The sequence below is a fragment of the Dunckerocampus dactyliophorus genome, chromosome 11, assembly GCF_027744805.1.
Source record: "Dunckerocampus dactyliophorus isolate RoL2022-P2 chromosome 11, RoL_Ddac_1.1, whole genome shotgun sequence".
In the NCBI taxonomy this organism is placed as follows: Eukaryota; Metazoa; Chordata; class Actinopteri; order Syngnathiformes; family Syngnathidae; genus Dunckerocampus; species Dunckerocampus dactyliophorus.
Window position 1 is genome coordinate 4,077,399 of NC_072829.1, and position 13,247 is coordinate 4,090,645.

The window sequence follows — 13,247 nt, forward strand, 5'->3', positions numbered from 1 at the left end:
GTCTACAGTGATTATCTGGCTTTCAATTGCGTCATCACGTAAGACGTGAAAAAGAATGTATCGGTCACGTGTGTCCATTCTGTCTTTTTTGTGTCCGACGCTAATCGTTGTTTTTTAGTATTACAAATTTTAGTGGCGGGATTTTCATCGTTAACTTCGTGGCTACGTCACTTCCTTAGCAGGAAATAGAATTAGCACGCTAGTCGGTGAAAAATGTTAAACGTTGTGCGCGTGACCGCTCGCTTCGGTCGCGTGCTCCGGTTAACAGCTGAACGTACCGGCTCACTTCCGGGTTTCAAGGCCACGCTGGGACACGCCACTCCCCGCCATGTCCACGGCAGACTCCGTGGCCCCGAAAGGAGCTGTACGGTGGACCCGAACCAGGAAGAACAGTTCTTTTTTGTGGACTTGACAGGTGCATATTGCGCATGCGCTCCACTGTTCGTATTTTGTGTGTGTGTGTGTCTGTGTGGTCTCAGGGCATTCAATCGATCGCAAGCGGACTGTTTAAATTGTTTTAGAAGACGTTTTGCCTCTAATCCGAGCAGGCTTCATCAGTTCTTGCTCAAAGACTTGATGGAACACACACCAGTCAGACTAGATAGGACAGCTAACGTCTTCTTCGACAACTTGCAAAGTACAGTTGCGATCGATTGAATGAGAATACAATGACCTGGATGAATGAGAATATTCACAGGTGTGTGTATAGTTTTATGCACTCTACCTTGGTGACAAATCAATGTGCAGCAAATATTTTATACAGAACACCCTTGGTGAAAAATACATAAAACTTGGTTACTCGATAAGCAACACTTACAAAATGTTGTTGAGTTGTCATCAATAAACCTGTCTCCAGGTCTCCCAGATCAAGAGGAGGAACCCAGAATTGTGAACAGTGTAGGTCCAAAGCAGCAGACCGCCCCTCCTCCCCAGCAGACTCGCTCCAGGTCTGTGCAGATTCAGGTCCAGGGTTCGAAGGACCTAACTTGGCAGGATCATGTTTTGGAATCTTGCATCCAGTTCCAGGACGTGGACTTTCCCCTGGACCAGAGTGTCGTGGCCTCAAAAAAGAAGAACAAGTCTCTGAAACACGAGCATAAGATCTACGGTTCGCCAGATTTGGATGAACCCAGTAGCGACACCTGCTGCATGGGCTGTGGCAGCATCCTGCACTGCACAGATGCCACCATCCCGGGATACCTGCCAAGTGAGAAATACAAGGTCCTGCTGCAGGAAGAGCGCCTGAGCAGTGCCACTTGCCAGCGCTGCCACTTGCTTCGCCATCACCAAAAGGCTCTGAGTCTGAAAGTGTCCAAGGATGAGTTCCGCGACGTGGTGCAGAAGATCCGGTCCCAGAGGGCACTCGTGCTTCTTTGTGTGGACCTCCTGGATGTCCCAGACTCCATCATCCCTGATCTGCCGGAATTGGTGGGCAGCAACAAACATATCGTCGTCCTCGGCAACAAGATTGACCTCCTTCCGGGAGACTCGCCAAACTACCTGCAGCGGATTAAACGGCAGCTGTCCCAGTATTGCCAGTATGCCGGTTTTGGGACTCAGGTGACCGACGTCCACCTGATCAGTGCTAAGACCGGGTACGGGATTGAGGGCCTGATCTCCAGCCTGCAGAGGGCATGGAAGTACAAAGGTGATGTCTACCTGGTTGGAAGTGCCAATGCGGGAAAATCAACGCTCTTCAACACGTTGCTGGAGTCCGACTTCTGCAAATCCAAAACCTCCAGCATTCGCAAAGCCACTATTTCCCCGTGGCCTGGTGAGTTTGGCACCGAGGTCCGCAAAGCATGCTGGGAGCACTGATGACAACTCATCAAGCGGTTAATTGAAGTTTGTTTTTTAAACCTTCTCGTGATGTGACGGTGTTGTGTTCAGGCACCACCCTGAACCTGCTCAAGTTCCCCATCATCAACCCGACCCCGTATAGAATGTTCCGGCGGCAGCGGCGTCTTCAAGAATCACGCAGACAGATGGAGGATGAGCTCTCGCCGGATGAAATGAAGCGGCTGCAAGACTTTCGCCGCCGGGGGTACTTAGTGGGTAAGAGCAGAAAAAGTAGGGGGCGTGGCTAACAACCAACCAACCTGTCCTTTTCCTGTTCAGGTCGCGTGGGTAGAACGTTCCTACCCAACGTCAGACAGGGAATGATTGAGTTTGACCCAGACAGTTTAGCCTTTGGAGAGAACGGAGATGAAGAGATGACCACGGGTGAGAAACTGGACACTCTTGGCATCTGATTGGTTGATTGATTGTGTTTTAACAAATCAAAGATTTACAGAAAAAGAAGACTCGGTTCATGAGTTTACCTACAATGAACTGAAAGATGCGCACTGGCTCTTCGACACACCAGGAATCATGAAGGAACACGATGTGAGGATAAATGAGTAACGAGCAAGCCGGTTCGGAACCTTCACCATGTTAACGATTCTGAACTTGTGTCCACAGGTTCTCAGGTTGCTGAACGAACAGGAAGTGAAAGCTGTGGTTCCCACGCAGGCTATCATACCTCGCACCTTCGTACTGAAGCCCGGAATGAGTCTCTTTGTGGGAGCTCTGGCCAGGATCGACCTCCTGGAGGTGAGGCAAAAGTTAAGAAAAACGTGCTTTTTATTCTTAAAAAGAAAAAACACCAGTAAATTCAACTTGAAATTCGGAGTGGAAGCTGAGAAATGTTACTGAAGTGTCAAATTCTGATCAGCTGTTGTGGATCATGCCGTTTCAGGGGGAAAAGTCCTGCTGGTTTTCCGTCATTGCCTCGTCTCAACTTCCGGTTCACATCAGCAGCCTGGAGAAAGCAGACAGTGTTTATCAGAAACATGCCGGACGTGAGCTGCTGGGGGTGAGACGTCACAATTCCGGTCTGCTCAAGTTGAGATCATTGCAGGATTCATGTGGATTTGTGTTCAGGTGCCGGCGGGAGGTGAGGAGCGGATGAAGGAGTTTCCGGCGTTGCTTCCTCAGGAGGTCCAGCTGGAGGGTCGAGGTCACCTGGAGGCGACGGCCGACATCAAGCTGTCGTCTGCAGGTATGCCGCTCACACTAACCCCTCAGTGTTGCCGGTCAGTTGTCATAGAAACCAATGCTGTCTGCAGGATGGGTGGCGGTGACAGCACCGGAGGGCCAGAAGCTTCTGTTGATGGTTCACGGCCCGCCGTTGGTCGGCTTCGGTCTAAGGACGCCGCCGCTACTTCCTCATGTGGTCTCCCTGAAGGGGGCGCGAATCCCAAAATCCGCCGCCTACAAAGTGCTCAAACCGTCGAGGATGCAGGATGCTGGACTGTCGGCCCGTGTCGCCAAGAGGCGGCAGGTGAAGCCCACGAAAAAGTGAGGAAGGTGTAAGTCAAACTACTTCCTAAATGATTTGAATTCACATGCGTGACGGAGTGAAAGGAACGCCCCGTCACTTTAAGACGCAGAATGCGCCACCCTCTCCCAGGAGATGCTTTAATCTCACCATGACAGTTGGTGTTGTCAACTCATTTTCTATCACTGATGTGTGTGCTTTATTATTTAAAGGACAAATGTATGAAAAGCAAGTGATTAAAATGCAAAAGTGATAAACCATTACATGGTCTCAGTTCATTTCACCTTTTCAGGAAATTAATACATCTCAACCTGAACTACCTGATCTGATCCACACTCAGCAGCCACTTCATTAGGTACACGTACTGGGAATGGTTTTCTTGAAAACATCAGAAAACTGATGCATTCATTTTTCATGCAAGCACAATAAGTTACATTAGTACAGTGGAACCTATTTAGGTACACACCCCTTGAAATGGCAACACAAGCGGTTGCCGACGTAACAGAAAGTTGAGATGGTCATTGCCTGCAAATTTAATTTGTGCGATTTTGGAGAAGAATGGACGGTAAGTAAAGAATTGTCAACCTACGGCAGTTTATTGACATTGGTTTCTTCCATTTGTGCACAATTTTATTTCGATTCTTATCCTTTCAAATTCATGCAGCAATCCCTCGTTTATCGTGGTCAATTCGTTCCAGACCCGACCGAGATAAGTGATTTTCCGCGCAGTAGGAAAGTGGAAGATTTTTCGGATGTAGAAAACCTGTTTACGACATTGTAGCGCATTAAGAGCATTAAGAGCGCTGAGACATGAAATAACACCCCTCCATTAACCTTTCCACTCATATTACCCAACATTGTAGACATAAGAGTAAATAAGCCACATAAGACTCATGCTCATGTTTGTTACTGGTAATTTGTACCGGTGCTAGGAGAGTGGTGGGCAGATAGGAAGTGACCTTGGGGGTTCCAAGTTGAGATTTCGCTTGGCATGGGTTACAGACGCAGCAGTAGGGATTATAGCAGTGTTAGGGATTATTGTGCCTCTTGTGAGATCATTCAAACCTGCAACAAAAGCCTGTTGTTCCGGCATTCAAGTCTGGCGCTTGTGTCTCACTGAACATCACATTACTGACACCAAGTGACAAGTATAGAAATACTACATATTGTCACGGTCTATGAATGCGTCTTCTGAATGCCTTGTATTTGTATTTTACTTCAGCATTTTCAAGAGTAAAAATGGTAAGATTAATTTGAGCAAAAAATACATAGTTTGCTTAAATATGCATTTGGACTAATAGGCAGTATTCAACCACAAAACGGTAAGATTTATTAATATATTTTAGAAAAAAACTTGATAGTGAAGCCGCAAAACTTGAAGGGGTGATGGATTACTGTATTTTATACTCTTCATCAAACAGAGCTGCTGCGGTAATTTTGTTGTCCGTCTAGACTATAATAATCTTTTTCTGCACAAAAAGCATTTTTTTTTATTTTGAAACTTACTTTGCACTGAACAGGAAGTCACAGAGTGTTCGTTTTAATGCTGTGTATGTAGACAGTAGCTATGTATGTATGTTGTCATTTCACACTGCTTAGTGATTATGATAGTTACCAATACCACAACTCATGTCGACCTACACGGAATCATTTTTCACAGAAATTTGACTCACATTTTACGTTGACATCGACTTAAGTGGGCACTTTTTAAAAATAATCATAAAACGGTGGACCACCACTAGATGAAATAGTCCACATAGTTGACTTAAACAACTTAAACTTTATCGTCCCGACACTGAGCATAATCTTTAAGAATTTTTGATATTGAATGTCGTTTGATGAAGTGGCTGCTGTGTGCAGGTGAGGAGTCAGCTGGCATGTTGGGATCGGTATCGCTGCTGATTCCGGAAGCTTGTTAAAAAGCTGATTTTGAAAGAGGTGAATTTCACAAAGTATTCATGTGGAATTATTGCATAGAAGCAAAATGCTCAGGTTGATGCGTCAAAGGTAGATATAAGTAAAAATAAAGACTGATTGTCAAACATCGAAAACAAAGTTCATTTTCCGCATCTGTTAGAAGTCCAAAGTTGACTGCAGCCCCTCCCGATTGGTCCGTGTGATGCCACAGCATCTTTTCAGGACCTTATCATTTCAAAGTTGAGTGTGGGAAGACCTGCTGCAGGAACGATCCGAGATCTACATTGCCGTTACTTGGGTCCGTGGACGGCATCCATGTAGTAGACGTTGACAAGGTGCCGGTTCAGGTGGCGGCGGTACTCTACCTCCAGGGGGAAATGGCGATCACAGAAGATGCACATGTGACTTTTGAGCTCGGTCGGAGTTGGAATTTCCTCGGTGGGTGTTTCGGGGTCGTTGGGCATTTTTCCAGAGTTGACGCTGTTGCTGTTGAGGCCTGAGTCCACGCTGCCTTCAGAGGCGCTGTCGCTGATGTCACTCGCTCCTTCGTGGCTGCTGTGGACGCCCTCGTCGTCCTCTGGGTCGGCCGCCTTGCCTTGCGGTGCCGGAAGTGCCACAGCAGGTGGTGAGGCGGGTTTCGCCAACGGGGGTTCATCCAACGGTGTGTTTACCTGAGATGGGGTGTCGCACTGGGGGGTTGGAGTTGACTCATCAAGGTGGGCGGAACATTCTGGTGCCTCCGGCGTACTTGACTGATCTTTCTGTCCACATACTGAAGTTATCCTGGTGGACCTCCTGGTACGCTTAGCGGGTAGGGTGGACTCGTGCGGCGCATCAACGGCATCGCTTTCCTCGGCCGTGTCTTTGCAAGCTGGAGCTGACAGCCACTTGTTGCCAGGTCTGACCCGCCGGACTTTAGAAGGCGGCACGTATGAAGACTTTGAAGAAAGATCGAGAGCTTCCGCCACTTTCCTCTTCTTGTTGTTTTCTTGGACGTTCTTCTCAAGAGGCTCTGGAGTGTTGAGGCTCTCATTGGGTTCTTCTCGTTTGGAGGTCTTCCCTGCGGGCCTTCTCGGCTTGCTGCTCTCATTCCCACCTTGATGGCTCGCTGCTCCTCCCACTTCACACTTCTTACGCTCTCCCTTTGTTGGTTGTGGGTCAGGAACATCTGCTGCCATCTTCTTGACTCTTTTCTTCCCCTTTAAGTCCTCGTTATTCTCCTTCATCTTCTTTTGTCTGGTTGTGATGGTTTTCTCTTGCTCCAGCTTGTTTGTCTTTGCCACCTTCTCAGCATTTCCATTGCATTTCCTCGGAAGTTCTTCTGGGTCTTCACTCTGTCCTGGTTTGCCGCGCTTTCTGATGGACAGATTGATGGGATCTGACGGTTTCTCACTTGGAGCGGACTCCTCAGCCTCCAAGTCCTCCTCAACGCTGGACAGGTTTGCCGTCTTTCCCGTTTTTGGGGGCTCCTCAACACCGCTGGGGTGCTTTTTGACTCGCAGTTTGACTTTGGAGACGTCCACAGTGACGTCGCAGCCGGCATGGCGAGACTTTATGTGGTACTGCAGGTTGCACTTTTTGGAGGCGGCGTACTCGCACAGAGGGCAGAGGAATTGACGGGGGTTGAGGTGAAGCTCCACGTGTTTCTTAAAGTTGCTGCGGTCGGCGGTCTTGTATTCGCAGTACGGGCAGGCCAGGGGTTTGGGACCATTGTGGACCTGGCGGGCGTGGCGGGTCACCTCGTGCTGGTTCGCAGCCAGGTAGTTGCAGCTCTCGCACTTGAAAGGTCGCTCGCCTGCACAAGAGAAACATTTAGGGATGATATTGAAGCTTTGCCTGTGCTAGCATGTATTCCTTTTGTACAGTTTGCCATGTTGGATGCATATACTGTATAGAGCAGGGGTGTCCAAACTTTTTCCACGAAGGGCCACATAGTGAAAAATGAAAGGATTGAAGGGCCACTCTTGATATTTTTGTAAAGCAACACATGTAGATATGCTAAGAAGTTATATATATTTCAAGAAAAAACTGCATCTCAGCTTTGTCATCAGTAGGTGGAAAAGCACATTATTAGTATCTCTTAGTATAGCTTTGTCCCCGACCTAATTTTCCAAATATTAGAACTTTGTTTTGTTTCTCATATTACAACTTAAAACATTTATTCTTTAATATTTCAACTCGGTCACTAAAATGACATTATGTTTTCCTCATAAAATGACAAGTTTAATCTCAAAATTGTGACTTTTTTCTTGTTGGAATACAATATTTTGACTATTCTCATAAAATTACTTTACATTGCTGCCATTTTTTTCCTCTTTTGGTTCCGATTGTATTCCCATAAGATTTTGACTTTATTTTCAGAATATATATATATATATTTTTTTTTACAAAAATTACAACTTTATTTATTGTTTAAAAAAAAAAAAAAAGAATATTACGACTTGTGCCCTACGATTGGCTGGCGACTAGTCCAGAGTGTACCCTGCCTCTCACCCGAAGTCAACTGGGATAGGCTCCAGCATACCCCACAACCCTAATTAGGATAAGTGACATAGAAAATGGATGGATGGAATATTACGACTTTTTTTTAAAAAAGTCTCTTTAATATTTCAACTCTATGCTACATTACTTCTCCTCATATTACTGGTTTATTCTTGTAAAATGTGTGAATTTTTTTTCTCATTAGAATGACATTTTTCTGATAATTGTTTCACTTTATTCTCATAAAATTACAGCTGCCATTTTTTTCCTCAGTTATGACTTTCCCATAACATTTTGACTTTATTCTCATAACATTTTCACAATTTAACTATTTGATTTTATACAAATTTATTTTTGTTTTTCATAAGGTTACGACTTTACAAAAATAAGGTCTTTCTTTAATATTTCAACTTTGTTTCTAAAATGTTATTTTTCCACAGAATATTACCATATTCTCATAAAATTAAAACTTTCTTGTTAGATTACAATTTTTCTCTTATGTTTTTCCATTTTTGCTGCTCCTGTTGTTTTTTTTTTGTTTTCTTGTTAAATTATATTTTCATAATGTGCCGCAGGCGGAGAGTGGCCCCTGGGCCACACTTTGGACACCCCTGGTATAGAGGAAGCAGACACAGGAAGTCAGTTAAGTGTTTACCGTGTCTCTCTTCCATCGAGTGCTTGCGTGAACAAACAAGCCGACAATTAATCTCTTCTAATCCATGAAAAAATGATTATCACAACAGCTTCCTAATGGTGATGAAGATGTACAGTATTTGAACACCTGGATTCATGGAACATCCTAAGAGTGGCCTACTGACCCGAGTGAGTCCTCTTGTGTCTTGTCAGGTGTGTCTTCTGGGAGCTGGAGTAGTCGCAGTACGGGCACTGGAAAGGACGCACACCTACAAGGCACGCGCACACATTAGCATGCAGGAATGAAGCACAGGTTGGAACATTCTTTTGCTCTCTCTCATACCCGTGTGCGTGCGGATGTGTTGGATGTAGTTGCTCTTGCGGTCTGAGAAGTACGAACACTGAGTGCACGTGTGCAGTTTGCTGGGGAAATGGTTTCTCAGGTGTTTCCTCCAATGATACTGACTGACCGTGCTGTACGCACACAACGTGCACTTGAACACCCTGCAAGAGCACATTTTGCATTTTTATATGTACTCCCCCAATAAACAATACAAATTTAAAAGGAGCCCTTTTCTACCTGTGGTCGTCGCCCTCCTTGCTGTGGTGTTTGAGGTGTGCCACGTAGTGGTCGTAGCGGTTGGTGTTATAGCCACAGCGTTCGCAGCGAATCAGCCCTTTGCTGTCAGCGCTGGCCCCCGAGGCTTCCTTCCCCTCCTCACATGATGGCGCCTGACCCTGGGCTGTTTCTGCCTCTTGGGCTTTGCTCCTCCCCTCCACCCGGTTGACGACCATCATCTTGCTGACGGCGTGCGTTCTCAGATGTTCTACAAACTCTTTCTCGTTATGCGCTTGGAAATGACAGGGTTTACAGTGAAAAGGCTTCTTCTTCTTCACACCCTCTGGCGGGACTCGCCGTGGAGCTCCGTCTTTGGGTTTGGGGTCCGGCAATGCTGTGGGCCCGCCCAAGTTTTGGGACAGGTCTTCTGCTTTGTCCTTGTCCTCTTGTCCATCATTTTGTGCTTGCACAGGGCAAAGGCCCACAGATTCTGAGTAGTCCATGGTGCAGGCCTCACTGTGGTTCTGATTGTCATAAGTGTACCTGGAAGAAAGGGGGTGGAGCATGTCAGCTGACACCAACTTGATTTGTCAGTCCTCACGCATACTACCTGATGACACCCTCGTCCTCGCTGTCCGAGTAACCGCACCCCACCGTCTTCAGCTCCATCATCTCCTTCTCATCCGCTACGCTGCCCTCGCCGCAGCCATCCGCTGCTGCCACCGCGGCCACGTTGGCCAGCATGACCAGCTGAGGTGCGGCAGAATTTTTGGCCACATCACTGAGGCTCTGATCGTTGTCCATCAAGGAAACCCCAATGGGAAACGTCTCCATCGAGAACATGGAGGGAGTGTCCATGTTGACGTTCTGCTGAGATGACAACATGGACGCACTGAAGTTAAAAGTATATATATATATATATATATATATATATATATATACATACACACACACACACACACACACACACAGTCAAACCTGTCTACTGTATAGTGGCCACTGAAGGGAAACGGCAAAAGTGGCCGCTATAGACAGGTTGGCGGCCATTTTGAATTTGTGCGCACACATATTAACATGTATTCACAAAAAACTGGAGCAAAACCAAGAAACATAGGGGAAAACGCTCTGTTGACACATAAATAGGTAGGTAAATCTAGGTAACAGCTCCGGTGAGGAAACTGGTAATATCAATAACAAAAATGAACCAGCCCCGCACATTCGACGGCGCTGGCCTTTTATCCGCCACAAATGTTAATTGACCGCAGCTGCGCGGCCACCAGGCATGAAGCGGCTGCCTCTTCCCCCCCGGAGATGGCACAGCCCACCAAATAAGAGCGCAGGACAGGGGACGCTCGCTCCTGTCCTGCAGAACGTCACAAATTTCCATCTTTGATTTTTTTTAAAAACACGATTTTAAAATCAAGAAATACAAATTTTAAGTGAACGAGCCCGAGGATATATGTACAGGATACGCGTGAAGCAGTCATGAATGGGTGTGTGCATGAACAATTGAGTGCGGAGGAGGTGCAAAGATCGTGCGATGATATTTTAGATGTTTTATTCAGGTGTTTTGGCTATTTTAGAATCTATTCACGGCATTGCAAAGTGGGAAGATTACCGTTTTGGCCGTCATTGAATCTTTTCAGGGCAGCATTGCAAAGTAAGAAGACGTTTTTTTTATGTCGAACTAGGACTCGGTAATTAAAGTCTACACACGACGGCTTCATTGCTTAAAAAACAAAACTTTTTCGTGTATGAAGCTTCTGCTTGAGTCGGCATTTTGGCCGCTATATGCGGTCAGATATTGAACAAGGGAGACAAAATGGGTGGCCACTGGCCGCGTTAGACAGGTGACAGCTATACACATGGTCTATAACACGTAAATTTTCTGCGGAGATTTTTCAGTGGCAGATATAGGCAGGTGGCTGTTAAGACAGGTTTGACTGTGTGTGTGTGTGTGTGTGTGTGTGTGTGTATATATATATATATATATATATATATATATATATATATGACATATAAAAATGACATATAAAACAATTATTTTATAATTCCATAATATTATTTATTATATTTTTAATATATGTAATTTTTAGAAATAAAATATTTTTAATAACAAAAATAAAAATATATTATTTGCTATCGCTTTTATCAATGTTATATTTATTTCTTAAATATAAAGATATTTATAAATATATATTTTGGAATATAAAATTATAAAATAACTTTCATAAGAATTAACCCAATTCAATTCATAAGATTTGTATTATTATTTTATATATTTTAGTATTTTTTAGCCTTTGTCAGTGTTAACAGACTCATTTTACCTGTACTGCAGCATGCCGCTGAAGTCCAGGGTCTTGCACGGGTCCTATTTTACAAATCCACAACCGCCCCACCCGTCAGGTATCAGGTGTTTAATTTCCAAGGATTGTGTACACACATTACCTTATGATATATATATATATAAAATGGTGGGAGACAGTGCCTGTCAAATCTAATCCCACTTGTAGGTTCAGTGTTTCCCACACGTTCATTTATTTGTGCTGGCCTGCCATGAATAAATTTGGGCCGCCACAGATACATTTGGCGCTACCACATAACACATTATAATGGGAATGTGTAGCTTGGCGTTACAAGTCTAAAAGCATCGTAGCGCTGCTCATACAGCTTAAACGCACATACCGCATCCAACTTGGTCGCGCTTCATAACACATCTGTTGTGGTGATCTTGAGTTGCACAGGACATGATCAGAGGCACTTCAACTTGCTTAAATGAGCTGTTCTTTTAGTTACAAGCGATAGCTAACAACAAGCTTGGCAACACCGTGCAAACAAACAGAGGTCATCACATTGAACAACAGTCTCACTCGTAACAGGTAAGATGAAATACAATGAACTACCATTTTATGTGGGTAACAACGACTAGGCGCTAACAAACACGCAACTTTAACTGTTATTTACAAAGTGCCCGCAAGGCATGTTGGGTAGTCCCATGGCAACTCTCATTGGTGCTACAATATAGTGACACATTTCTCTATTATTATCCTCGGCCCACATGCCTGTGGACTCGAGTGAGGCAAGTGAGTTCTGGGGCCCGCTTGGAAAGCTGCAGTAGGATGGATCTGGCCCGCGGGCCATCAGTTGACGTCGGCTGCTGTATCCTAACAAACACACTTGCTAACATTTGTAGCTTGTGGCACAACAGGCTTTTCTTCATGCTAAGTCAATAAATGACATAAACGACATAACTGTTGTGTGAAAATTCCACAAGTCCATCAATGGACATAATTGTGTGACCACTGTAAGTTTGTAACAGTGAGGGGGAAAAAAAAACAAACTTATGAACGCTTGTCAGCCATTTTGAAAACAGCACCAGCAGAGTCGACAGCGCCACATTTGGAATCCCAATAGAAAAAGACAACTAATAATAACTAGCTGGGACTGAAAACACTTGATATGTATGCTGTTGCTCATCGTCTACGTATTCATACTAAACATGGGCTCATAGAAAAACAACTTTACGATGATTAAGTATTTCGGAGTTTGGCTACACCATAAAACTGCTTCAGTGGTACATTTTTAAGCAACATTTGGAACAAGTCCGTCACTTTGTAAATGCTAATCGGAGGTGATCGAAAGCTGACTTTGAAAGGCATAAAAGATGATCTAAAATTTCGGCGTGAATGTCGTGATTTGCTGCCACCATTTTAGTTTGACGAAACTTTGCGGAAGCGAAAAGCAGCCCGCCGACATTGCAGTGAAAAACATAACAACCATGAAAAGAAGTAAAGAACTTGAAGAGCAATAAAACCCGAAAAGAGAGTCGTTTTGTTAGCCAAAGTGTTAGCCATGGTCCTGATCAGCGGCGGACAGCGCCTTCTTGTCTTTCTGGGCCGCCTCCATTTTCCTCCCAACTCCAACAAACTTTGCTCGGCAAAAGAAAAGGTGACAAAGGGCTGACTTCGACGCCGACAACCCTCACCCTGAGCCCGGGGACACTCACCCACTCTCCCGCGACGAGCGAGTCAAAGGTGCCGTTGAGATTTAGCGAACTTTAACACGTCGACAGAGGAGAAGACCGACAGAAAGAAGTAAAAGTTTGCGCACATTCCTGCACAGCGTTTACGTAGCACAGATGACGTCATCACGCAGCTCCAGCAGAGACGGGTAAAATTTAATCAAAAAACTAACAAAAAACTTTCAATATATATCTTCATACTGTATATATATTAATATATCTAACTGCTTTTGTGGAATCATTTGACCACAAATTAGAGCTTAGTAAATAATAATACGTATATTATTTAGGTATTGTCCGTATTTGTCTGTAACTCA

At 44.8% G+C, this 13,247-nt stretch overlaps 2 protein-coding genes across 4 annotated transcripts; one reads left to right on the forward strand and one right to left on the reverse strand.

Moving 5' to 3' along the window:
- The first annotated feature begins 28 nt into the window (after positions 1 to 28).
- Positions 29 to 3,572, forward strand: noa1 (nitric oxide associated 1). The gene is made up of 9 exons (XM_054793091.1): positions 29 to 415; positions 857 to 1,774; positions 1,891 to 2,055; positions 2,119 to 2,223; positions 2,294 to 2,385; positions 2,461 to 2,592; positions 2,738 to 2,854; positions 2,923 to 3,040; positions 3,108 to 3,572. Exons 1-9 carry the CDS (start codon positions 214 to 216, stop codon positions 3,341 to 3,343), a joined length of 2,085 nt encoding a protein of 694 aa, XP_054649066.1. The 5' UTR covers positions 29 to 213; the 3' UTR covers positions 3,344 to 3,572.
- Positions 408 to 13,036, reverse strand: rest (RE1-silencing transcription factor). 3 transcript variants are annotated; one of them, XM_054793083.1, is made up of 7 exons: positions 12,916 to 12,966; positions 11,237 to 11,280; positions 9,520 to 9,776; positions 8,931 to 9,452; positions 8,694 to 8,854; positions 8,536 to 8,619; positions 408 to 7,031 (listed from the first exon to the last, which is right to left on the reverse strand). In XM_054793083.1, the coding sequence occupies exons 3-7, from the start codon at positions 9,765 to 9,767 to the stop codon at positions 5,527 to 5,529; spliced, it is 2,520 nt and encodes an 839-aa protein (XP_054649058.1). In that variant the 5' UTR covers positions 9,768 to 9,776; positions 11,237 to 11,280; positions 12,916 to 12,966; the 3' UTR covers positions 408 to 5,526. The 3 variants fall into 3 exon arrangements, with proteins under 3 accessions (XP_054649058.1, XP_054649057.1, XP_054649059.1); XM_054793082.1 differs by lacking the exon at positions 11,237 to 11,280 and having other exon boundaries at positions 9,520 to 9,779; positions 12,916 to 13,036; XM_054793084.1 differs by lacking the exon at positions 12,916 to 12,966 and having other exon boundaries at positions 9,520 to 9,779; positions 11,237 to 11,255.
- Positions 13,037 to 13,247: the final 211 nt, after the last annotated feature.